At 43.3% G+C, this 27,328-nt stretch overlaps 1 protein-coding gene across 1 annotated transcript in view; it reads left to right on the top strand.

The window, feature by feature from the left end:
• LOC143960156 (NAD-dependent protein deacetylase sirtuin-3-like) overlaps positions 1–27,328 on the top strand; it is a 64,035-nt gene that overhangs the window by 24,255 nt on the left and 12,452 nt on the right. Inside the window, exons 4-8 of the mRNA XM_077468466.1 lie at positions 1,157–1,339; positions 4,274–4,506; positions 7,555–7,655; positions 21,057–21,218; positions 25,266–25,478. Coding sequence (XP_077324592.1) covers positions 1,157–1,339; positions 4,274–4,506; positions 7,555–7,655; positions 21,057–21,218; positions 25,266–25,478 — 892 coding nt within the window. The remainder of the gene's footprint in view (positions 1–1,156; positions 1,340–4,273; positions 4,507–7,554; positions 7,656–21,056; positions 21,219–25,265; positions 25,479–27,328) is intronic.

Below are 27,328 nucleotides of genomic sequence, written 5' to 3'. Positions count from 1 at the left end.
GAGGTTGAGCTTGGAGATCTTTATCACAGATCGAAGTTTATCAACAGTAAGTTATCTGGGAATTTGACCATTTCCTTTCTCTTATTACCCAAGACATAACTTGCTACCCCATTCATATAGGGTGGCTGCTGATGTCCAGCTTCGTTCCCTATGAATTTGGGGTTCATCATGATGGCTGCCCACAGCAGTGATTTTTATCTTTTGGGTTTGTTTTTAGCATCTCCAGAATACCAGCCCTCTTGGATCTGGTTGCCATGGTTTAGAGGTGACTTCATATGTTAGGTATGTTTTGCCAGCATGCAGCCTTATGTAAATTAATATGTGTGTGAAATAAAAAAAAATAAAAAAAATTATATATATATGTTCATTTGTTCTATTCAGGGACCTCTTCTTCTATAACCCTTCTTCTTTTTTTCCTCCTTGGGGAAGGTTGGGTTTTTTTTTTTTTTTTTTTTTTCACGTGAATATACAATTGAATAAGCTGTGAGTTGCTAATATATGGCTTTCCCATGTTTGTATACCATTGGATAGATGCATTAATTTACAGATGTGTATTTGAAATTTCTAGACGATATACACCCTGCTAACCCCTGATGGAGATGAGTCATATCTGAAACACATTGGGTATTGTATCTCTGTTGTATACCTTGATTCTCCAGGATTCATGACCATGTTGAGTACTTTATGTATATCTTCTCTTTTTTTTTAATAAAACAATTTTTTACTTCAGTTGTTCTTCAGTAGTGCCTTCAAAGTCCCACCCTTAGGGGGTTTCCCATTCTTTGTCCTTCATGGGATGTGGCACACTGGGAAATCTGTAGTATCAGAATTTTTCTCATTCTATTGGGAAGCACAACACCTGAAAATGCACAGAGAAAAATCTGAATAGCCTCAGTGATAAAAATAAAGCATTATTGCTTTAAAGACGTGTGGTTGTTTTAATGCAAAACTTGAAACCGCTAGGGTGTGAGTTTGGCCTAAAACTAGAACATATTTGAGAGTCTCTGCTTATGCAGACCTTGTGTCTTGGTTGGTGCTAAATTTACTACGCACTATTGGTTGACTGATGAAGCTACAGCCAATGAGTTTTACGCAATAAATACTTTTTTATCTGAGAACAAGTGCTTCTCTGCTCTAACCTGTTTGTTTTCCCTAGAACACCTCAACCAGTCAAGTCAACACTACGGATGAAAAACTCTGAAACAAAAGGTGCTCAATCTCCTCTAAAATGCAAAACTTTGATAGATGTTGCTGATCTAATTTTGAAGAATGTTTGTAAGAAAATAATCATTATGGCTGGAGCTGGAATAAGTACGCCAAGTGGCATTCCGGATTTTAGGTGGGTTATGTGGCAGATTTTCTATGCTGCTCTAAGTTTCTTTCTACATCTGAATTTACCCATGGGGTTCAACCTGCTGTGGCCCAGCAACCATGGTTCCACTGTGGACACAGAATTTTAACTATCCATAACTGTGATGTCTTGTGAGGGACAGTTTCATGCTACCCACAGAGAGCCACCTATTAAAAAAAAAAAAAAAAAAAAAAAAAGCTAAAAAAGTTTACCTGGTTGTTTTTATTTATTTTGTTATTTTTCTGCATTTTTCAGCTTTTTTGCATTAGAATTTTTCTATGGAGGAGGGGGGTTGTGTATTTGGCAAGAAAACACTTCTGTGCTTAAGTTATGGGATCAAAATGTGTAAACACCAGTTGGAGCGTTTTTACAGCTCAAAAACTCCTCTCAAAACCAACTAGTTCTGGGGTTTTTTTGTTTTTGTTTTTTTTACAGCCAGAAAATGCCCCAGCCAAAAAAACACTAACATGCATGGACACATAGGATGACATGTTGGAGAGTTTACTGACTGTAGAGAAAAAAAAAAAGTCAAAAACAGCAGCTGTAAAAAACATCCACTGTGCGTGAGGCCTAAAGATGAACTCCAGGGGTGGCTGGTGCTCCAATATTTTGGGGGAGTGGGGGCAAACGACCCCCACATTAAAATCCATGCCTCTGGCGCCCTGCATGGATTGGGGGGGCGGCACCCCTAATGGAGAGGCCACCACTGCAGGAATGCACTAGTTAAAGTGATGATAAATGCTCAGTTTTAAGCACTTTTTCAGCATCTCATCACTTGAGTATGCAACTTCTTTATCTTTTTAACCTGTCCATATTTTTCAGTTTCACCACTTCAGCCCCAGAAGGATTTGCCTGGTAATTTTTTTGCCTTATGGCTCTGCATCACTTTAACTGACAATTGTGCTGTCGTGCGACCTTGTAACCAAATCGATTATCATTTTTTTTTATTCCCCCCCCCCCCCCCCCACAAATGGAGGTTTCTTTTGGTGGTATTTGATCACCTCTGCAGTTTTTATTTTCTGCTCTATAAATGCTATAAACAAGAGCAACAATTTTTTTTTTTTTTTTTTGCGTGACTGCAACATTCTGGATCAGTGCTATAAAAATGACACTGGCAGGGAAAGAGTTGACACTAGGGGGCGATCAAGGGGTTAAATGTGTTCCCTCAGTGTGTTCTAACTGTAGGGGGGTGGGCTGCCTGGGGCATGACAGATCACTGTTCCCGATCACTGTTAACAGAATATCTCTGACATGTTCCCTGTCAGAACGTGGATTCACCCTTGTTTACAAAGGCAGATCCCCTGTTCTGCCTCTGTATTAGGCGATTGTGGGTTGCCGGCAGACAGAGTCCACCCAACCCGTGGGCACGTGCTGCCATCTCGCAACTGCATGAGCTGCCATACAGGTACAGCGATTCGTGCAGGAGAGTCGACCTGCCACAGTATATCGAGGTGAGCTGGTCGGCTAGTGGTTAAGCTGGTGCAATGACCACTGCTCCAGGTTTCCTGTTTTTAAAGCTTTGATACATACATGTATGACCGCATGTATCAAAGTTGGGCTCGTTCAGGAGGACCAGACCAGGTTCAATCCATGTATGGGCAGGCATAGTGTGTGTGTGTGTGTGTGTGTGTGTGTGTGTGTGTGTGTGTGTATGTATGTATGTATGTATGTATGTAAATTTTTTTTTTTGTTTTTTTTTTTTATTTTTTTTTTGTTTTTTTTACATATTGCTGCTAGTGGCTATTAAAGCCACTAGCATGATGAATTGTGTTCTGCCAGCCAGGGAGGCTCCCCTGTACCACTTGGGTACAATCAGTATGTCAGGTTCTTCATGCGACTGCCAGGGGCTATAGCTGCTAGCAATTATCACTGTGTGGGCTCCCTGTACCCCACCCCCTTTTCCCGCCGGGAGAACACAATAGCTTTATGGTGTTTCCTTTTTTGTCTTGCAACATCCTGTGGAGCCATCGTTTAAATGCAGTGACTATAGCGGTCTTTCTCTGCTGTGTACATAAACTTGCAATTACACAAGTTACAATCCATGTCGACAGCAGTGGCCGGCTAAAAATTTTGGGGGACAGAAAACCACTGGCCAGGGGGTCTTGGGGTAATTGGTTCTTGTGACCCTCTTCCTGATTGGCCAGGAGGAGAAGCAGGGTGACCTTAGTGAATATTAATCGCAAATGTCACACAAGTGGATTGGCTCAGGGTGCAGTGCTCTGACCCCACCCTTTTTGAAGCCAATTGGAGCCTCAGGTTCTAATCACATGCTAAAAAAAAAAAAAAAACACCTAATCCATGCATCCGGTGCCCTGCATGGAGATTAGAGGCTGGGTGCATGGATTGGGGGGGCTGCGCCCCTAATGGGCGGGCTTCCACTAGTCGACAGACTATTCCTTTACAATAGTCTATAAGAATATATGTGCATTTAATGTATTTTTATGCATGTTATTTACCTGTAAAATTCTACCTTGTTTGGATATCCAACAGTCCTGAAACTGCTCCTGGGTGCTGCCATCTTGGATGTGGATGCAGACTCTGAGCTGACAATTAAGTGACATTATCCCTTTTGCTTCTCCACTGGCAGTTAAAAGGGGATGTTGAGAGATGAGGGTGGCTAGTGGTGGTAAGTAGACTGCCCCAGAAGAGGAGGGAGTCAGTAGTAAAAACAGTTTCTCATTAATTTTTAAAGGAAAGCTTGCATTTTTAGAATAAACTTAGAGAAGACCTCCTTGCCTATTTTCTAAAACTGGGTTTCCTGGCTAGTACTAATCTATATTTTAGCCAACAAACTTGCTAAAAAGTGTTTTTCTATTGGTGAGCTGTAAATGTAGTGGAACCTCTACCACCAGAGACCCCTACTGGGACCTAAGGAGGTGTAATGATTGTCCATGTAACTACCCCCTCATTTCTCTGTTGCAGGACACCAGGCTCGGGTCTGTATGACAATCTGAAGAAGTACAAAGTGCCGTACCCAGAAGCTATTTTTGACATTGATTATTTCACATACAACCCAAAACCTTTCTTTGCCTTAGCGAAAGAGCTGTATCCTGGGAAATACAAGCCAAATTATATCCACTACTTTGTGCGACTGCTACATGAGAAGGGTTTGCTGCTGAGGTGCTATACGCAGAACATTGACGGCCTAGAAAGAAGTAAGCTTCTGCTGTGAGGGGAAACTATATGGCCTTGCATTGTTTTTGCCTAGTAATAGGTCATACTTACTGCTTTGTTACTTTTATTCTGGCACTGGATTCAAAGAGACGGCACAATGTAAGCTCTGAGTTTAAGCTTATGCAGGGTTGAGGGCTCCCTCAGTGTGTGTGTTGTGTTGTGTGTTGTGTGTTGTGTGTTTTTTTTCTTCTAGTATTACTTGGTTATACTGTATGTGTATTTGCATCTATGTGGTGCCTAAAAAGAAGAGTAGATCACTTTGGGACCAGTGAGGCCTGTTACCTCCTGAAGATTAAAGGTAGATGCAATTTCAGGGGTGGCCCCACAACATAGTCAAAAATGCAAATGCATGTCTTTATATTGTGAACGCGAGTTTATATAAAAAGATTAAAATCCCAAGCCAATCTTGGGCACGCGTCTGAAACCACGGTTGCTCTTGCTGTGAAGAAGAAGCCTTTTTCTTATCTGGAGGTTAAATTTTTCTCCCAGATGTGAAGAGTGCCCCCATTGTGGTTCCTCCAAAAAATACCTATAAATAGTGATGTAATTTAATGCCTTCCTCCTGGATTATGTGTGCATTTCAAGAGTTTAAACCTCAGGAAAAATAACAACCTGGACCAAAGGGAATTGGAAGATTGTTACCTGTGATATGGAGGAGAAGCCGGATGGCTTCAGTCTTCCATGATGTGTTCAGTCTTCAGAGAATGCTTACACAGAAAGTGCTGTGGATCCAAAAAACTTTTTCTGCACAGTCTGTTTTAAATTTTAGTTTTCAATTTTAGGTCCTCCTGGGTGTTTTTTTTTTTTTTTTTTTTTTCCATCCTTCATAACGCATTTAAAGCTGAACTCCAGGGTATGCAAATATTGTCTAAATACAACAGACATGTATTCTTACATGATTGTGTGTTATTTGTGTACTGCACAGATCTGTGCAGTAAACGTTGCCTCTGTACAGGAGCTTCCTTTTAATAAAGACCAGTCGCTGCTGTTCTTACTCCTTGTACAGCGTGACTGGTCTTGTATCCACCGCCTCTTGTAGTTTTCTGTAAGCAGCCTGTAGCGAGTGGCTCTCGTGAGTCCCTCCCACAACTCTAGTCTCTACTTCTTTACAGACCCAGATATTATCTTTTGTAAATGGAATTTGGTGCACAAAAAAGTTGATTCTTATCTTTTTTTTGTGGCTATTGAGACCTATATTTTAAAGGCTTTTGTGTTTGAAGTTCGGCTTTATTATTTTATAATTAAATCAAAATACTTGATGTCTGTTTATATGAGCTGAATTCTGGTTTGTGGTGAGAACTCTTACCATGTAAGTTAAGGGGAAATTGCCTGGATGGGCCATTATGAAGGTGATAACCAGGGACGTGTGGCACTGGCTAGTATCTGAGCCAGATGCACACAGGTTACATACGCCGCAATCGTTAGAGCAAGAGCAATAATTCTAGCACTAGAACTCCTGTGTTGAGTCCTGTGAGAACGGCGTCCCTGCACTTTTTTTTTCACAGCAGGAATGCAGTTCCCTTTGCAGGACTAGAGCCACCCGAGACGAATGTCGAGAGCAATGCAAAGTAGCGCAGGAAGCGCCTGTCTGTATTTTATTTTATTTTTTTCCCTCTCATGTCACGCAGAGCTGCTCACTCCCCGGCGGCCCCTCCTCTCTTCTTGTCTATCCCCATTTGGCTTGTGTCATCTGGGATAGCCGAGAAGAGATGAAGGGCCACCGGGGAGCGAACAGCAATGCTTGACATGGGAACTTACTACAGACAGGCGCTTCCTGCATTACTCTGCATGCTGGCTAGTAAGATCCCCCGATGTGACATGTGCCCTAATGTGCTATGTGGCCTGATGTACCATAATGTGCCATGTGCCCCATGCCCTGATATGCCCCATTCCCCGATGTCCTATATTATTTTTATTTTTTTGGGTGGGAGTGCCCACGCTTTTTCCCCAAGACTTGACCCCTGGTGAGAAGTGTCAGAATTGGCCTGGGTGGCAATGGGTTAATTCCTGTAATTAATATACAAATTATCCTATTTTTAAGGTAATTTACTATATTTTCAAAAACTGTACTCGAGCAGGTGGCTTAACGGACAAGTTACTGAAGTTTGAAGTTATTTCTTCCAACTAGTATTTTCACAGTAAATAGATAAAAAATGGTATATATGATTTTGCTGGATTTAAAACTGTACCTTTTTTCTTCAGCAGAGTCTCATTTTCCCTCTTAAATGTGTGTGAGAAACCATGGGATTGTGGGTAAATCTTATACCCATAAACCCATGCTTTTTCCTTCTAGTTAAGAGGCCTGGGCTGGAAGGGAGCATGTGTCTTTTAGACACATGCCCCCTTCTATCTCGCTGCAGTGAGAGGCGTGCCTCCACTGCAGCATTTTTATTGGAGAGCTTGGGCCAATGGTACCATTGGTCCAAGACTCCAAGCTGTCCATTGAGCTTGGTTCTTCTAACGAGAAGTGAGAGGTCATCCTCTGTCTGCTGCAAACAGTGTGCCAGCTTGTTTTTAAACTGGCGGCTCTGTAGCTTCTGACAGGCTTCATAAGAAGACCCGTATGTCCTGAACCATAGGTTGTAGGAGCCCCAAATTTTGACCAGTAGTTGGGTAGGACTTCGGGTCTGTGTGACCCCCCCTAAGCTCAATTATTTTATTTTTTTCCTCACCTGCCTCCCCTGACTGCACGTCCCTGGAGATTACCCAGGGTAGGTGTCGGCACAGTTCCCAGTTGAAACCCCAGGCAGAAAGTATGGCTATCGCCTAAATACTAGACTTTTTCATTAAGGGTGTAATCCTTTTTCATATAAATTTTTCTTTGTTGGCTGACTGGGAGAAAACATCCTAGTATAAACCACCCAGAAAATGGATTCCAGGCTGTGTAATACACCACGCTGAGAAGGCTTTTCTTATCCCTTTTTTTTCATAGAGATGAACACAGTTGCATACATGCAAATACTGCATCATGTAAAGGGTGGAGAAAAATAAAATCGGTTACAACTTGCTTATTTTTATTTTTTTTCTAGTGGCTGGCATTCCTTCAAGAAAACTAGTTGAAGCTCATGGAACATTCTCGTCTGCTTCATGTCATCTGTGTTACACCCCATTTCCTGCAAAAGAGGCTCAGGTAGGGCTAGCATCTCTGCCTTGCAATATTGCATGGAAAAAAATCCTACAGTATATTTTTATTAGTAAATCTGGGGAAACCCTGATACCGTTGTCATACTTGTACGTACAGTACTGGTTTTTGTTTTAACCTTTAATCACTGTACCTTTTCCATATTATATTTCTCTAGTATTTGTCTCTAGTATTCAGTACCTGGTTTTGCCCACAGGTGTCACTGCTGTGAGATTAGCAGCACCAGACATGACCAATTAGAGTGGAAAAGGGTTGCTTTGCAGTTGCAGTGCATCTGCTGGCTTTAAAGGGTTAAAACACACTGAAATGACCGATTGCCTCCAAAGACCTGCTGCCAATGTATATTAGCCCTTTAAAGTAAAGTTGATCTAGAGGGTTCCATCAGTTCTTCCCCACTTCCCCAAGAACTAATCATGACATGCATTTTTTATCAAATAAAATGTGCCTATGCATTCTCTAGGCTTGTGAGAAGTTTTTTAGAAAAGAACTTTACCTGAAAAGGGAAGTTCCTCCTTATTTAATCCCCCACCCCCAACATTTTTATTTTTTGTGTTTTTAAATTGGGGAGCGGGTATTTATTTCTGCCAGGTACCCACTCCCGCTTCTGATCAGATTGCCTAGGCCACGTGTCAAGCACAAGGCCCACGGGATGATTCTGGCCAGCCAGGTCATTTCATATGATCCTTGCACCCAGGGCTTTTTTTTTTTTTTTTTTTTTCTTCAGCCAGAATGTGGTGGAATTCTGTTCCATCACCTCTGGCTCTCCTGTTTCGCTCACCACTGTCACTTGGCTCCTTCCCTATTACATACAATAGAAACACTTTTTTACACACCTTTTTATCCTTTGCCCATTTCCCCTAACCCCCCTCCCCCCGTATCCCTCCCTCTTCTAAGAAGGCAAAAAAGAGAACCCCCTCCCCTATAGACCAATTATCTCGCTATATTTATTTGTGCGCTTGAATATTTTCCATCTTTCCCACCTCCCCTTGGGCTCCCTATTTCCACTCTCCTCATCTACCCTAACTCCTTCCATTCTATATATTTCATCTATTTTCTCAAACCAGTCTCTTATTTTGGGGGCCTCTACTTCCTTCCATTCTCTTGGGATCAGACTCTTTGCAGCGTTCAGCAGATGGATTGTCAAGGAGTTTCTATATTCTTTTAATGGTGTATATACTCCGTGGAATAGAGCTACCCAGGGGTTTTCAGGTAATTGGGAATTTTATTTCCCTTATGTAACTTAATATATCTCTCCAGTAGATTTTAATCTTCGGGCAATTCCACCACATATGTGCCATCGTCCCCATTTGACCGCATCCACTCCAGCATTCCTTAGATTGTCCTAATTGATATGTTGCAACTATATCTGGTGTCCTATACCATCTTACTAAGGTCTTATAATTTATTTCAATCATTCTAATATTCGTTGAACTGTGCATCAGTTTTAATATTTTCCCCACCACCTGTTTCTCGTGGGCCTATTTCCCTCTCCCATTATTTTACAAATGCCAGAACCTCCAGCCCATTCTCTCTCACCAGAATCCTGTAGCACTGCGAGATCCCTCTCCGTGCTGTTTTCCCTTCGCATATATGATGGAAAGTTGTCAGTTCTTCCCTGCCTCTCAGTGGCCTCAGTAAGACTGAAACAAAGTGTCTGAGCTGGAGCTACCGCCATTCGCTCAGCTCAATCTTTTTAAAATTTTTCCAGTGACATTATTTTTCTATTATGTGACCCAATTAGACATTTTCCCTTTTTTAAGCCACTTCCCTCCCAGGGCATCTTTCCCTGGTGGAAAAAGGTCATTCTCTTTTAAATACATTAGTGGGGAGTTCTATTTCCATTTATTGTGTTTTGTGTATTCCATCCCAAACTCTAATCGCCTTTCTTGTCAGTGTTCGTGTATTTCCTCCCAGTGTTCTATTTTGTGGTGATATCCAAATACTCCGTCCCAAGTTTATACCTGTCATACTGTGCTCTATCCTCACCCATCTTTTTTTACTCTTTAACTTAGTCCATTCTACTACCCGTGTTTAATATCACTACTTCATAGTACTTTTTTAAAATCTGGTACACTTGGTCCTCCCTGATCTTTTCCATTTGCAAAGTCCTTAACGATATTCTAGGTTTCTTGTTTTGCCAGATAAGTTTTGTAATTTAATTTAAGGTTTTAATAATAATTCTAAAATAAATCAGGGGACTATAGATCGGGAACATCTGAAATTTATACAATATTTTGGCCAATATAATAATTTTTAACGCATTTATCCTGCCCATCCAGGACAGGGGTCTTGTTGCAATTCTCTTTATTTCTACTCCTAAATCTTCCAACAGTAGGATATAATTTGCCTGGTAATCTTTTTTTCAATAGTTGGCGTTAATTTTATCCCTAAATACGTTATGTCCGTCATCTTCCAGGGAAAAGGAAATTCTAACTGGAGATTCTGCACTTCTTTTGGAGAAGTGTGTGTGTGTGTGTGTGTGTGTGTGTGTGTGTGTGTGTGTGTGTGTGTGTATATAATTATATTATATTACTTATGACTTGGCTAGGTTAATCTTGAAGTTAGATAGGTCCCTATATTCCTTTAACGCTCTTAAAAGGTTTTGCATGGATATTCGGGGGTTAGAGATGTAGAACAGCACATCATCTACAAATTCTGCCAATTTGTGTCTCCCTGCCTACTTTCACACCTCCTATCAGGGTTTCCCCTTACCATCGCTAGTAGTGGCTCTAATGCCAACATGAATAGGAGTGGTGACAGCGGGCACCCTTGCCTAGTCCCATTGTACATCCTAAAGGGCTGGGATAGTATACCGTTGACCTTTTTTATAGCTGCAGTTAGAGTCCTGTAAAGTACTTCTATCCAGTCCATAAATCTAGGGCCAAAACCCATTTCTTCCAAGGTACCCATCATGAAGCCCCAGTCTACTTGGTCAAAAGCTTTTTCAGCATCAATCGATAGGAGTAGACTGGGGATTCCACTCTCCCTCATTTTCTGGAGGAGTAATGTTCTTGCTCCATTATCTTTACTTTCCCTCCCCGCAACAAAACCCACCTGATCTGGGTGGACCAAACTCGGCAATAACTTTTTCCCCAATCGTCTTTCAGGACAGCCACCTTAGAGACACCGGCTCCTCCCCTCTGAGGAAATACCGCCTTCATTTTCATGATTTAAGCCTCCTCCTCCCTTCGTTCCTCAGTTATGGTGTTTCCTCCGGCGGGGAGACATCGCCAAGGAACCTGAAAGCTGAATTCGGTTGGTGAAACTGAAGCTATCCGAGCGGAGCCCCGGCCCCGTTCGGCTATCCGACCATTTATCGGTCGGTCCGGGACAGTCCTATCGGCAGGGAGCTGAAGGGTTCGTACTGTCCATATACCCTAAACTTCGCTTGGGGAAGCAGGAAGTTTATGGGGTCGTCCGTTCGTTCACCCGTGGGTGTTTCAACGGAGCAAACAGTCCGGTCGGCTGGGGAAGCTGAACACCCGACTGACCTTTACACGCACTCCAATCTTCGCTTGGGGAAAGCAAGAAGTTTTGGGGAGGTTCATCCCTGCGTTTCGCCCAGTGGGGCGCTAAACGAAGGCGTCCAGGGCCCCCCTGTGTATACAGCCGGCTGGGAGCTGGAAGCCGGACCGGTAGGCGGGCGACGTCAGTTCCGGTGGGGGCGGACCCCTTCGTTCGATCCGCGTCTTCCGGTTCCGGACGCGGCACGTGAAGGGGAACCTAGCGTTCGGCTGGTGCAGCCTCTTTCTACAGTTGCACAGGTAGCTGTTGGAGGCACGTTCGTACCACGCTTCCTCAACGGGAGAATGTCCGAAGCAGAGGCTTCAAGAACTCCTGGAGATAACAGCACCAGCCACTCAAAGGTAATAGCCCTGGAGAGGGGTTCCCTTACCTTATAACCAGTAGCTCCACTGGTGTGTTTTCCCCCTAGGTGGTCGGGGGGAAGGGCAGTGCGTCGGGGATCCAGGCGGAGTTTGATCCTGGGCACTCCCGGTGGTCCTCTTAAGTAGTGCTGGTGTTTCTTTTCTTTTTAAAGTTTATGCTGCTCTCTCTCTTTTGCTTCGGTATCTCAGACTTAAGCAGGTCCCCCCTTGGTTCTTGGAGGAAGTGTCCTTCATGTAGAGCCTCTTTGGGGAATTCCTGGTTCAAGGCACTTTGTTAGGAGTGTATTAAAGGCCTGGATAGCTCAGTCCGTAGCTCTGTTTGGGTGCCATTAGAAAGCAGGCAGCAGAACAGGGTGCAGATCTGGCGGCTTCTGTGAAGTTTTCAATGCCCTCAGCTCCAGAGCACTCTTTTCACCAGCACAGCAGAGTGTTCCACCTAACCCAATGGTTGTTCCTCCCACAGGTTAGGGAGAATCCAGAGGGTTCCAGAGGGAAGTTGAGGAAGAAGTTGACAGGGCCGTCTCAGACTCCCAGAGGGAGACTGAGGGTGAGGACTTGGATGGGGAACCCAAAAGAACCTCACGGTATAAACTTCCCCTGGATGAGATGGAAAGGCTCTTGAGGGCTTTCCAAGTCACTTAGGAGGCACTGTCACCCCACGATCAGATGTACTAGGGCCTAGGGGGAGCCGGTGTTCCCGGGTCATGACATCTTGATCGATGCCATCAAGGATGGCAGGATCCAGATAGAAAGCTTTTCTTTTCTGGTGCATTAAAGCAAGGTTTCCTTGGGCGGAAGAGGAGGTTCTCATCTGGAATAAAATCCCCCAGATTAGATGCGGCCTTTTCTCAGATGTCCAGGCATACTGACCTGTCCCTGGGGACATGGGGGTACTTTCAGACCCTATGGTTTGAAGATTTACCATAAGGAAATCTCTAAGCCTGCCATAGCAGCCACAGTGGTGGCTCGTAGTACAAAGTATTGGCTTATCCAGATGAAGCAATGACGGCAGAGGAGTCTTTCTATCCTCCTTTTCCCGTGCTGCTTTAGGCGTTGGCATACTCTGCGGATGCTTCGGCTCAATCCATTCGATTGTATGCAAGGTCCTCGGCTCTGAACAACTCAGCCTGGAGAGCCTTAAGGCTGTAGACATGGCAGAGGGACAGGGCGTCCAGATCAAAGCTCGGTGGAATTCCTCTTTAGGGGAGACCTGCTGTTTGGGCCAGGTCTTGAAGCAGTGCTATCGCACGGCTTATAAGAAAGAGGCCTTTCCCCTTAAGATAAAATAGGGGGAGCAGTTAAAAAGGGTCCTTCCTCCCCAAGTGGGAGACGATCACCTCCAATCAGTTTGTGTTGGGGATCATCAAAAGAGGTTACCGTGTGGAGTTTTCAGAGCTTCCCCCTTTTGAGACTCCTTGTCACTGAGCTGACAAGATGTGCCTTTCTTTCCTCTGCAGGAGTTAGAGGAATAGGAAGTGGTAACAAAGGTCCCAGCAGGTTAAACAGGCAAGGCTTCTATCCTCTCTTTTATGGTTCACAAGCCTTCGGAAAAGTTCAGGCTCATCCTGAACCTGAATAATCTGGGTGTCTTGGTCACCTACAGAAGCTTTTGGTTGGTTTTAGTCACGGGGTGAGGGCACCTCTTCCACCAAAACTGTTTCAGGGCATCGATAGTAAGGATGCATACCTGCATATTTCCATCGCAGAGAACCACCAGCGTTTCCTCATGCTGGCAGTAAGAACCTCTGTAGGGGTGCTACACCTTCAGTTTAAAGCACTCCCCTTTGGGCTATCCCCTTCTCCCTCGTATCTTCACCAAAGCGATGGTAGAGGTTCTGTCCTTCCTGCGTCTCAGGGTAGTCTCTGTGATCGTGTATCTCGACGATCTTCTCCTGTTTGTCCCTTCTCTGGCGCAGTTGAACGGGGATCCATAGCTTACAAGGGACCTATTAGTGAGCTTGGGTTGGCCTCTGAACCTAGGGAAACTCATCTTAAACTTCTTCCCAAGGGGTCACCTTCCTGGGTGAAGGGGGTCAGGTTGAGCTTTCTGACATCCACGCTCCTAGCTGTTCAGTGGACAGGGTTGCGTTACCGTCCTCTGCAAACTATCCATCTTGAAGGTTTGGGGCCACAGTAGAGGGTCTTAGGACTCTTTGGTTTCGGTTCTGACTCAGGTAAAGAAGCCAGGAGCGGTGGCGTGTGACAATGCGCGGCGTCTCCCAAAGGCGCAGTCTGCGGTTGGATTGTGTATGTCTGAGTTCTAGTCCACCCTGTGCCAAATCACGAGGGTGTCCGTTGCTAGCTCTAGCACGGTGGCTCACGACTGATCACCGTATGGCAAAGGTCACAGCTGACAGTCCTGTGCTGTCAAGGTAGCAGTGAATAGCCGACTTAGACCATTGAGATAATACTACACAGCCCGTATTTTAAAGTCCCTTTGGTGGGATAGGGGAGCATGTTTGTCACAAGGCCTAGAGTGGATTTGGCCAATATCCAAGGAGGAAGGAGTCAAAGAGACCCTCAAAATTGGAGTGAGAACGCGGGGAGAGAGCAACCAGGTTCTCAAACAGGATGTTTTCGAAGTGATCACCCAGTGGAGGGGGATTCCTTCGATAGACTTCTTTTGCCCCAAGGGAAAACGCGAAAGAAGCCATCTCCTGTTCTATGAGCAGGGGAGATGGGATGTCGGAAGCAGACGCACTAAGCACAGACTTAGGGTTTCTCTAGGTGCTATGCTTTCCCCCTTCCCGTCCTGATTCCCGTCCTGATTCCTGCAGAGTTAAGGAAGTTTCAGGTGGAGATTACCATCTCTGTCTAATCGCACCTCATTGGCCCAGGAGGCCGTGGTTCTCCATTCTGAAGGGCCTGTCGGTGGAACTCCCCGGGGTTTTTTCCCGGTGTCCAATCTGCTGTCCCCAGGTGGAACCTTGCAGCTTGGCTACTGAGGAATTACCGAACGGCAAAGGGGTCTCAGACTGTTAGTAGCCACTCTTCTGAATTGCAGGTAAATGGAAGCTCAGACCATTTTCCTGAAGGTATAGAAGCGGTTCAATAACTGGTGCTCAGAGAACTCCTTCAATGAGCACAGCTCGGGGGCCGTTCTAGAGGTCCTGCAGTCAGGGGCAGATAAAAGGTTAGCCCCGAAACATTGGAGAGTCAGGTATCCGTTTCAAGCGTATTTCTGGATAGACATCTAATGTCAGTCCTTGGTATAGTAAGGTTCTTCAGAACCTTAAGTAGGCGAAGACCAAGCCTTTGGTCGCCCCCTTCCTAGTCGGGATCTGGCTTTGGTTTTACAGGTTCTCACAGGGGAACCTTTTGAACCGTTAGAACCTTGCTCGTTAAAATTGATCACTCTCAAAACTGTATTTTTGGTGGAAATCACTACAGCAAGGAGAGTAAGTGAACTCGAAGCCCTTTCTATTAGGGTACCTTTTTTTTTTTTTTTTTTTTACCTAAGGTAGCCTCTAGTTTCCAAAAGAATACAGGAGATTGTGCTACCTACTTTCTGTTCGAATCCAGTAAGAGAACAGGAACACATATTTCACAGATTAGATGTTAAAAGATGTGTTCTTCATTATTTGGATTGCACAAGGTCAGTTCAAGAAATCCGATTCACTTTTTGTGTTGTTTTCTGGGGCTAGGAAGGGTTCCAAAGCCTCTAAACGTACGATAGCTAGATGGTTAAGGTTAGCCATTGGACAGGCTTACGTGACAGGGGGGTTAGATCCTCCAGTTGGGGTTAGAGCACACTCAGCCGGGGCGGTAGCATCTTCTCAGGCAGAGTGGGCTAGGGCATCTCCTGCACAGATCTGTAGTGCTGCAACGTGGTCCAGTGTTTCTACGTTTGTGAAACGTTATAGACTGGATCTTCTGTCAGCCAAAGACCAAGCCTTTGGCCGTATAGTACTGCAGGCAGTGGTCCCACCCTAAGGTAATATACTCGCTTATCCTCTCTAAGGTGGCTGTCCTGAAAGACGATTGGGGAAAAATGGAATTACGTACCGGTAATGTCCTTTTCCAGGAGTCTTTCAGGACAGCACCGGTTCCCACCCAAATTGTTTGCAGATCATCGGGAACTCATTACATGAGGCCGTCAGGTAAGACTTAAAAAGTTTATTTGTTTGACGTGTTCTTGTGTCTCCCCAGTTGGCCGGAGGTACTCTGGAAGAACTGAGGAACGAAGGGAGGAGGAGGCTTAAATCATGAAAATGAAGGCGGTGTTTCCTCAGAGGGGAGGAGCCGGTGTCTCTAAGGTGGCTGTCCTGAAAGACTCCTGGAAAAGGACATTACCGGTACGTAATTCCATTTTTTATCCTATTTGCCAATACTTTGGCAAACACCTTGGTATCTATATTCAATAGTGAGATCGGTCTATAATTTGATCAGATTGTATTCTCTTTGCCTTCTTTCAGGACCGTAGTAATTGTGGCAATCGATTCTTCCTTAACCCATATCTCTCTCCCAATCCATTGAAGTATGTACAAAGTTTTGGGGATAATATATCTCCACATTTTTTTTTAAATACTCCATTGTGAAGCCACAGGCCCAGGGCTTTTCCCTCCTACTGACTTTTTTATTTTTATTTTTTATTGCCTGATTTATTTCTTGTATTGTTGTTGGGTCCTCCAGTTCCAAGGCCTCTTTTGACCGAATACAGCTGCTTATAAAACTTGCGAAATACTTGCAATTTCTGTAGTATTATATACCGGGTCCCCTTTTTTGTTTAGTATTTTCTCTATAAAATGTATGGAATTTTTTTTTCCTCAATGTTCTCGCTAAATATTTACTATTTTTATTCCCCCATTGAGATCTTTCGCGATCTTTATTATGTATTTTTCTCGTTTCCTGCTCCATTAATTCCTTTAGCGCATCTCTTTTGATTACAAATTTGTGCTGCACTTCCGAATCTTGTCTCTTGTTATTCCTACTCTCTTTATGGGTTTGTTCTAATCTAAAAATGTCCTCAATTAGTGCTTCTCTCATTTATTTTTCTTTCTATTAACACCCATTGAGATAAAGATCCCTCTGATATAAGCCTTATGGGCCTCCCAGACGATGTTCTTTGCAGTACCTGCTGTTTCGTTGGTGCAGAAGAACTCTAGTTCTTTTTTTTTTTTTTTATTTTTTTTTTTATTTCCTCTCCTCTTCCGTCCATCAACTCTTTATTGAGCTTCCAGGAGAATGGTTGTTTCTTTACCCCGGGGATTTAAATTTTCATTATCTATGCATGATCTGATAGCGATCTTATTTCTATATTTGTAGATACCACCCAATCTAGGGTCCTATGTTCACCCAACCAGTAGTCAATCCTAGTGTACGTCCCATGCACCGGTGAGTAGAACGTAAAATCCTGTATCTTCGGATGTTGTATCCTCCATACATCAACCAACTGAAACTGATTCAGTTGGGACTTGATTGCTTTCAGTTGTATGTTCCCTATCCCCTGTGCATGGGGCGTACTATCTAGCTCTGGATTCATGCAGAAATTCAAGTGGCCAGCAACAATTACCAGCCCTCTCTTAAAGTCCCATCATTTTTCTAGGGTTTCCCTCAAAAATATCGTTGGACCTCTATTAGGGCAATATATATTTGCCAAGGTATAATCTACTCCCCATAGCTTACCCTTTAAAAAAAAAGGAACCTACTCTCCGGATCATATAATCTGTCCTCTAGCGTGAAGCACGCTTCCCTTCCCATACCTATTACCACTCCTTTCGATTTGTTTGACATTGAGTCCCCGTAGTACCACATAGGTTATCGCGGGGAATACAGTCTAACCCTATTTTGGTGAGATGGATGGGTTTCCTGCAAAAAGATGATCCCCGCTCCATAGATCTCCATCTTTCAACACTTTATGACTTTTAACTGGCGTATTTAAACCTCTGACATTATATGTCAACAAATTAACTATCGTCATATTTTACAGGTAGCCTCCTCATCTCCTTCAAATCTAACCATTGTTCCCCTTTGCCTCCAACCCCCCCCCCCCCACTCCCTGGCCACAACTTGGCCTCTATACCATGGTTCGAGACAAATCTCCCTCACGTACCTCACCCCCTGAGGTGGTGCTCCAAAAGATGTCAAACGGGGGGGGGGAAAGGGCTGGGACAGATGTCTAAGGCCGTGGGCTTTCAGCGGACAGTTTCAGCGGACAGTTGGACAGACAAGGTTTTTCGGAAATTCCGAAAAACTGTCCGCTGAAACCTTGTTTGAGCGAACAGTCCGCCCGTGTGTAGGCTTGTTTGTCAAACAAAGTTGCGCGCATGCTCAAAGGATTTTCACGCCGAAAGCTATAATGCAGTGTATAGGACGTCGTATTTTTCGTCCCGTCGTACGTGCCGTTCACGTCATCGCGCACGGTTTCAGCAAACTGTTCGTTCGTCGTGTGTGGGCATGTCCGTCCATGCTAATTTTGAGCGGACTGTTTGCCGAAACTGTTGGACGGACAAAGTTGGGCGAACAGTCCGCGCGTGTGTACGCGGCCTAAGAGACCCGGCCCCTATTCAACCCATCCCCCTACTTTATTATTTTATTCTACCAAGCTGATGGTGATAAAATCACCTATCCTCCCTCCATCCCCCCCCCCCCCATGCCTCACTTCATTTTCCCTCCTCCCTTTCTTTCTCCTTTCTTTTTTTTTTTTTTTTTTTATATTTCCTCTTCCAAGTCTATGATACTCTGCCACAGTCCATCTTCACCAGTCGCTCCTTCTCTCTCTATTCTTCCAGGGAGGTTTGGGACTGGAATCGCTAATTTTTCACAAAACTCCTGCAGCTTCTCGATGAACCAAAATCTCCCCATTCTTCTTTCCTTATGGACTATCAATGAGGCTGGGAAACCCCAGCTATATTTAATATTCGGTCTCCTTAATTGTTCCAATGGAGGTTTTAGTTGTCTTCTTCGTGATAATGTCCTTGCAGATAAATCTGCGAACACCTTGTTCGTATTGCAGAGGGGGCCTTCCTCTCAGATTATTCCATATTTTCGCTTTGTCTTCATACTGATGAAATTTGATAACAAAATCGTGAGGCACCTCCTCTTTCAGACCCACGGGTTTCCTAAACCTGTGTACTCTATCAATCTTCAGCTCCTCTCCCTCTCCTCGACCCAGTAAAGGATTAAATATTATTCTCATTTTTTCTTCTAGATTTTCTCCGTTTTTGTTCTGGCAGAGCTCTTCTCCTTAAATTTTGGCATCCATTTTGATTTTCTTGCTCTTCCAACTTATAGAGCAAGTCTCTCTGATTAATTTGTAGTTTCTTTACTTGGGTTTTTAACTCTGCAATCTCTTGTACTACTTGTTATGTTTTTTTTTTTTTCCTCTACTCTCCTCAACAGGTGGCCCAAATCCATCCTTAACATTTGTAATCTCACTTTTAATCGGCTCTTCCATTCTCCCAAACCTTTCCAACATCTCCATTGTGCTTGGCATTTGCGATGTACTTCTCTGTTCTTCTCCTTCACTTGTATCTATTTCCCTCTCTTCTCTCATTATTTTTTATTTTGTTTTGCTATTTCTTTCTTAGAACTTTTAGTAGTGGGTTTATTTTTATTTTTTCCGTTCCTGGGCTTTTGGTGTTCCCCACTTTTGTTAAATATTTCTGTATTGTACTTGCGCTCGTGCTTGTATTTAGGCTCTCCCTTGAGGTTTTTGGTTCTGTCGCTTTTTGCGAGCGACCTCTCGTGTTTTTAATCTCATTTCTGTCTCCTTCCTCTAAAGAGAGAAGCAAGTCTCCCAATACTTCCCCTCTGTGCTCAAGAAATTTCTTGCTCTATTATTGTCTCCAGCAATGTATAGCAACACAGACGGAGAAAGCAGGAAAAAAAAGAAACCAAGGGATGACACTGTTCGACACCAGGGAAAGTCTATAAACAGGGTCGCCTCTATTTGATTGCTTACCAACTCAGGGAATGCCGGGAATGCTAATTGCACATTGGCTGTGCTCTCAACCAAACTATCAAACCATCCAATGGCTGGTGTCATAACGAATCACATGTGCAGCACCATTGCAGTTGAAGATTAAACAGAGGCAAAGATGGCAGCTTCCTTGGCTGAAAACGATGGAGTTTACTTCCACTTTAACGTTAAGTTTCACACTTTTTCTGCACTGTGGATCCAGCAAGCAGTCTGCAGGTTATAGAGGGTATTGAAGAGGGGGGGTAGGACAGACTGGTCGGGCTCTATTTTATGGTTCGAACGGACTCAGAGGGCTTCCCACACCTCCTCTGCTCGCTCCTCCGGAGCCACTTCGGTCCCCCCTCCACCGGATCAGCTCATCTCTAGGGGTTATGCGCTTTGTAGGCATCCATTCTCGTGGCGCTCACTGAGCCCGGCGTTCCTCTCACTTCCGCCGGCTCACGAACCTCCACCACAGGTCACAGTCTCTCCATTGTGCGTCCTTTCAGGCACTGCCGTCAGGCCCCCCCCCCCCCAGTGTCCCATCCCATCACGTCCGCATCACGTGTGCTGTCGTACCTCACGTCTAACCTGACCACTGTCACTTGTAAACACACATGCTTCTGTGTTTGCTAGGACAGCTTTCTTCTTGGTGACTCATGATGGGGACAAGGGGAATTCAGTGTGGAATGGGGCATTGTGTGGTAAGCTGCACTGTGATCCACATCTGTGCCTGGGTACACAGGCCAATGATCTCCCTGCAAGTGAGAGGTGCCACCTACACTGTCGGGAGGTACCAGGGTCAGGTAGGTGGGGGGGGGGGGGGTTTGAGGGCTGTGGGGGGATGGGGGACAGTGGTGCAGAGGTCGGAGCTGAGGGGTGGAAGTGATGTATGGATGGCCTGTGAAAGAGCTGAACCCTGCACTCTTGAAATTGCATTCTGTACATGGCGCACCCCTGAAACCTGCACTTAGTCAGTATGTAGTGCACCCTTGAACTCTGCATTATGTACATTGCACACCCCTGAACTCTGCACTCTGTGCATAGGGCATCCCCTAAACCCTGCACTCCATACATAGCGCATCCCTAAATTCTACACATAATGCACTCCTCGTATGTATTGCCCCTTTTAAGATCCTGCCACTGTTTGTACAAGTTGGCCACACTCACCGTTTGATCGCTTGGTGGAGAAAGGGGCCGTGGTTGAGTTGTTTCACCTATTCTCTGAAGGAAAAAGCCTTTGATAGATTGTACAGTATTACAGATACATTTGGCACATGAGGGCAGCCATAATGCGGGCCACAATGAAATGGAGTTTGACATCCTTGGCCTAGGTAATCTGACTTCCTGTGGTTACCCACATCCACGATGTTTGTGCCAGGGACCAGAAGGCTGATGGAGAATTGGCCTGGATGAGGACAGCGCTGGATCCCTGGACTGGGAAGTGTGCGTTTTTTTTACTTAAAGCCAGCAGCTAAAGTTGTTGTTTTTTTTTGTTTTGTTTTTTTTACTTTGTTTATTTAATTTGTTTAAACTGGAGGTCCTTTTTTAACTTGCTATCTACTGCTAAGCTGCGTTCTTGTATTTTTCTCCTTTCCAAAGGATTGCATAATGAATGACAAGTCTCCTCGTTGCAATGTGTGTTATGGAGTTGTCAAACCTGACGTCGTATTCTTTGGTGAAGACCTTCCAAAAACATTTGACAAATTTTCAAAGGACTTTCCAGAGGCAGATCTGCTGATTGTAATGGGAACTTCTTTAGAGGTATCTTTCGTTCTAATTTATATTAATCAGAAAATGTTCTAGTAGTGCAGTCATACCTGTGAGGCCTTTGTTAAATTATGGCGATAGGTGGGTAGAGTGCTGAACTTGGTGAAGGTTCTGAAAGAATATGATTGCTAATTGGTGCCAGCTTTTTAAATGTCTGGTGGATCTCCTAATACCTACTGGGGAAAGACCAGCTTTTAACCACTGAAATGCATCGACTGCCAGATTACTAATTCTTTGTCAAGACAAGATGTTATCTGGACCCCAATACCTATGGCATGGTGGTCCTTCCTTTTTTTTTTTTTTTTTTTTTTTTTTTTTTTTTTTTTTTTGCCACATAATTGTTCTACTTCCCGACATCTACACATCAGTCTTGCAGTGTTAAGGAAGAATAAAGAACTGACTGGCACATGCAGAGCTTCAACTCTGCTGTATATATTCAGCAGCTCTTACAAGTTCTTTGGTAGAGGGCAGGGCTAGAGATGGGTGTTAAAGGAGCCTTTTTTTAGGGCATTTTGAATTATGGGCCCAGTGCCAGCATACAGTAAGTTTGTTGTAAGAAAAGTGCCTACGCTTGGCGATGCCCTATCCCCAGTAGGGTCCACAAGGGAATGGACCCAACTGGTGATCGATCAAAGGTATGTATAGGTGTGTTGTACCAAGATTCTCGTTGTGAATCTTGGTAAGTGAGCTGCCATCTAGCTAGTGGAAGGCTTATGGATATGATGTATCTGGATTTTGCAAAAGCATTCGATACAGTTCCCCACAAACACTTAATCTACAAGCTGAGGTCTGCAGATATGCACCATAAGGTCTGTTCTTGGATAGCAAACTGGTTACAGGGCGTGTCCAAAGGGTGGTGATATAAAAAGTGCACTCAGACTGGTCTGGAGTGGTAAGTGGGCTACCCCAAGGCTCTGGGACCAATTCTGTTTAATTTTATTTATACATGATATAGAGCAGTGATGGCGAACCTTGGCACCCCAGATGTTTTGGAACTACATTTCCCATGATGCTCAGCTATACTGTAGAGTGCATGAGCATCATGGGAAATGGAGTTCCAAAACATCTGGGGTGCCAAGGTTCGCCATCACTGATATAGAGCATGGGATAAATGGCTCAATCCCAAATTTTTGCGGACGACACAAAAATAAGCAGGGCAATAACTTCACCTCAGGATATAGAAATTTTACAGAAAGACCTAAACAAAATGGGGTGGGCAACTACATGGCAAATGAGGTTTATTGTGGAGACTTGTAAGGTCATTCACTTAGGTGTTAAAAGCATAAACGCAAACTACTCACTAGGAGAACCTCCTAGTCCTAGTAGAAGACAGACTGAGCAATAGCATGCAATGCCAAGCTGCAGCTACCAAAGCTGGCTGAATATTATCATGCAAAAAAAGGGGATATACTCCAGGGATAAAACAATCATGCCACTTTATAAAACTCTGGTTAGGCCACATCTGGAGTATTTGTCCAGTTCTGGTCACCAGCTGGAGAGAGTCTGAAAAAGGGTAAATTAATAGGACTCAAGGACCTCAATTATGAGGAACGATTACAAGCACTAAATTCTTGCTGGAGAAGCGATGCTTGAGAGGGAACGGGATGGCAATTTTACTAATACCCCAATAGTGGTTCCAGCGTAGGAATAAACAACTCTGTCTCTGAGTGTAAGAGGACACGGGGCCACACAATGAGGTTGGAAGAGAAGCGGTTTAACCTTAAACTGTGCAGGGGGGTTTTCACTGTCGTGGCAATAAAGATGTGGAACTCTCTTCCACAACTGGTGGTGGCAGCAGGGAGTATGGATATTTTTAAGATTCTTGGACATGCATCTTAAAGAACACAACATATATGGATATGGGAAATGATTATAGACACTGACTCGCCTACACAAGTTGAACTGGATGAACTATTGTCTTTATTCAACCTTGCCTACTGTGCAACGCTGTAACTGTGTGTAAGCTTGGTGGACACCTCCAGGAGATCAAATTTATGTCCACAGATGGTGCACATACCATTAAATAACAGGTGATTTGCAACACCAGATTTGTGGGTGTATTTAACATACAATATACAGTATGTCAAATTCAGTATGTGGGTCGACCGATGAGAAGGGTTATCCAATAGCCTAAGGGATCATGTAAATAATATAGTTAAACAAATTTGGCCAAACGTTTTATTGATCATAAAGAGAGGAAATCTCTAAATCCAGGCCAAAGAAAGAATTGACAGTCCCATCAGAGCTGTGGTGGGGTTTGTGTGTTATTTTTTTTGTTTTTTTTTGTGTAAATGCAAGGATATTTCCATTAAACATACATACCAGAAGGGTTGAGTGGGATGTATCCCATGATTATAGATCATATGGTGGCGATCCTCCTCAGGTGCTTAACCTTCCTTTTTGTATTGGGGGAACAAATATTAAGATGTGTGAACACTTAAGAATTTGCAGACTCTGTTTTGGGTAATCATTAGACATGTGCATTTTGTTTTCATTCGAATTTTAGGTATTTTCTTTATCGTTTTAACAAACGATAACGAATATGTCAGATCTTTTGTTTTTCAGATTCTGCACAAACAAATGCTTTACTTTCGTTTTCTTTGCGACAACAGTTTGCTATAGATGGCCATTGTCAGTCGTGTCGAATCTATCTGTGTCCATCGAACCTGTGGTCGAATTGGCCTAACCTTGGCTCTATTAGTTCAAGATTATTCTACATAGAGAGAAAAGATTCGACATTATAGAGACAATCACAAAAAAGGTTGAATGTGCCTAACCTAGTGCTATTAGGCCAAGATTATTGGACAGAGAGAGAAAAGATTCGACGAAGCAGTCGCCGAGAGCAGACATTTATGGTCAAATACTCTGCCCATAGGCTATAGAAGAATTCTAATGTTGGTTGACTAGTAATAATAATTAATAAATATAATTATTACTAGTGTCATAGAACATTAGAAATCTACTATAGCTTGTAGGCGGAACATTCGACCGGAAATGTACGATTGGGGCGTCGTACAGTTTAGCTGCTCTGTCGAATCGTCTTAGAACATTTAACAGACACCATAGGCCATGAGCCTTCAATGACAGATTCAACCTTAATTATTTCTGATTTTCGGGCGAATGCATTTTTTAACTAAACAAAATAAATAAAAAAAAATTTATTTTTCGGGGGGAAAACAAACACAATTCCGAAAACAAAATATTTGTGTGCACATGTCTAGTAATCCTGACATCAAAGTGTTATAGCTCTATTAAGGGACTGCATACAGTTATAACTATGTGAAGCATTATACTCGCATCTAATGATTTTATGTGGATTTTAAAATTCTTTCCCAAAAGACCCAAAGAATTTATATTTGTATAAGAAAAGAGGGGTAATACAGAAATTGGAATGGATTATCAGATTAGATAAATCTGGCACAAGTTTATAGGGTAGGAAAGATGTATATCTATATATAGACTGATTTTGTTGTACGTGTGGAAAGGACATTATCTTCCATGGTGCCAGGCCACATCAAATTTTTGAAAACCTGCCTTTTTTGTCAACACTCCCTATAATTGTGGGTTTGTGTATGGCCCGATCTATGTATAGTATGACCTGTGGATAAGAGAACCTCCCCACCTGTTAGCACCTACTCAACAAATGGGCTCAATACCAGTGAAATGCGTTGGAGGCGCAGGTGGAGTTCAGGTGGTGCATCTTGCACTGGACTAACTGTGGCTTTTAATTTGGAGTGTGACTGCTGCCTTTTACCATCACTGAAACGTGTTAAGGTCAAAATGAAGTCCGTATTATGATTTACATGTATTTTCTGGGTTAGCGATTTGGAAATCGGTCACACAACCGCCAGGCAAAAAAACGCTTTCAGAAGCATAGGTCAGCAATGGCTAGTTGTTCTGCAGGGGCTTGGTTGATGGAGGGTGTACAGTAAACAGAATGGATAGTTTATGTAGGTTCTCCTAGATGGCTTTGGTAAATCTCTATATTTGATTACAATCTATATCGCCAGCATATGACTCTTCCTGTTTTTATACCCTCAGGTTGAACCTTTTGCCAACATTGTCAAAACGGTGCGACCTAGTGTCCCCCGCCTTTTGATCAACAGGGATCTAGTAGGTCCTTTCAAAATCCAAACAAGGAATAGTAGAGATGTGGCAGAATTGGGAGATCTTTGTGACGTCACCAGGAAATTTGTCAATGCACTTAACTGGCAGGCGGACATGGAGGAGGTGATGAGAACCCACAAATCCTAGGCAAGTATTACCCGTGTTACCCGACGGTGTCAGTTTCAGTTGTACTTTACTGTCTGAAGCGGTGGGTAGTATTTGTTTAAATGTAAGATCTGTTGAACAAAATCTCCTTCAGGTCCACCAAGTATTTTGCAAGGAAACTTAGCAGCATAGTGTGTGTGTATTATACACACATATAATAATTTTTTTTTTTGCAAAACAAGACGTGTGTGTGTGTGTGTGTGTGTGTGTGTGTGTGTTCTACAAGAAACCTCCTAGTACTTTTTATTGTGGGACTTTAACTCCACTTTAACTGAAGAACTGCAGGGACATACAAAATACGCTCTGATATGTGCGAAATAAAATAATGTAAATAAAAATAGTCCTTCTGTATTAAAAAACAAAAACAAAAAAACACACAAACCGTCCAGTCATGCAAAAATGTTCAGCCTACAGAAGGATTGAAGGCTTACTAGAATTATTGGCTACACAATTAAGTGCAGTAAACATGCATGAATTATGCTAATCTTGTCGAGTTGGTGTGTCCTCGCCACTATCCCTAGTTGTGAAACTCTAGGTGTATCAGAAAAGAAGAAAAATGACTTGTATGGTGTAATATTGTTACAATATGGATAATTGCACCCAAATGGATATCACTCCATACAAAATAGCTCTGATCAGCAACCTTGACCGGTTATCACCCCCCTGCATTGCACACTCACCAAAAATCTTTTTGAGGAAACAAGGATGAAGTTGGCAATATCTGCAGGCTTCCATATCAGAAATTCTTCCCAATCTTTCTCACTTTAACAGAGTAGGGCTCCATTCATATGTCCCCAAATACCAAAGGCAATAAACAAAAACATGCCTCATAGTGCAGTATTTATTGGAATGAACATGCGATTAAAAACAAAACTGGTATAAAATGCATGTATAATCAATATAACAACCTGCTAAACTTGCGTATGACGCCACCACCCAGACCACCAATGTGGCGGCACGACATTCTGGCTCTTAAGTCCTACCCTTTGTAATTCACACAAAAGTGCACCCTAAGGGGCCTCTAATGTGTATTGCAGCAGCCATACATATGTGGTCCATGTAGGAAGTGTAAATCGCATGACTTCCTGTTCAGTGCCATTTTCTTGAAGACCCGAGCATATGACTTCCAGTCCGGTGTCCTGTCACAAAGCTGCTATCCATCAGAATATAACGGAAGTGGCGTTCCAGCACTGCCATCTTGGTACACACATACTCGTCTGCAGTCCTACAGTCAAAAGGCGGCAAGCGGACATCTTTTTACACCCACCTGTTACCTGTTTACTATACTCGAGATTTTAATATTTCTCAGATTATGATTTGGGTTAAATCGGCATTCTTTGACCATGAGTGAAAGCTTTAACACAATACCAATACATTTTTGTTTATATAGTAAAGTAGGCCTAGACTAATGCATACAATGTGTTTGTACAGGGAAAGGGCAAAAATCATGGATTACATGATGGAATACAGGGTATATTCCTTTTAAACATTAATCTACAAATACTAGGACATAAAAGAACTAAGACAAACATATTTAGTTACAAGTACAAGGCAGACCTTTCCCATAATTACCAGGCTATGACCCACAAAGGTTCTATTCAGGTGACCGCTCTACTAGGGTTTCCCTCCCATCTAGTTTGTGTATATCATTACAGGCTATTGCCTCATTGGATGGCATGGCTCTGATTGGTGGGCCTCTCTAATCCTTGGTAAGGACTGGCTACATCTCCAATCCCTATACTCTTCATAAGTCAGCCCCTTTTTTATAATTTGAAAAAATAATTTTATTGAAAATTACAAAGAAAAAGAGTACAGAAAAGTACAGTACAACA

The sequence above is a fragment of the Lithobates pipiens genome, unplaced genomic scaffold (assembly GCF_037356315.1).
Source record: "Lithobates pipiens isolate NorthernLeopardFrog02 unplaced genomic scaffold, aLitPip1_a1.2 Scaffold_8, whole genome shotgun sequence".
Lineage (NCBI taxonomy): Eukaryota > Metazoa > Chordata > Amphibia > Anura > Ranidae > Lithobates > Lithobates pipiens.
This window is presented reverse-complemented; position numbering and strand designations above follow the sequence as displayed.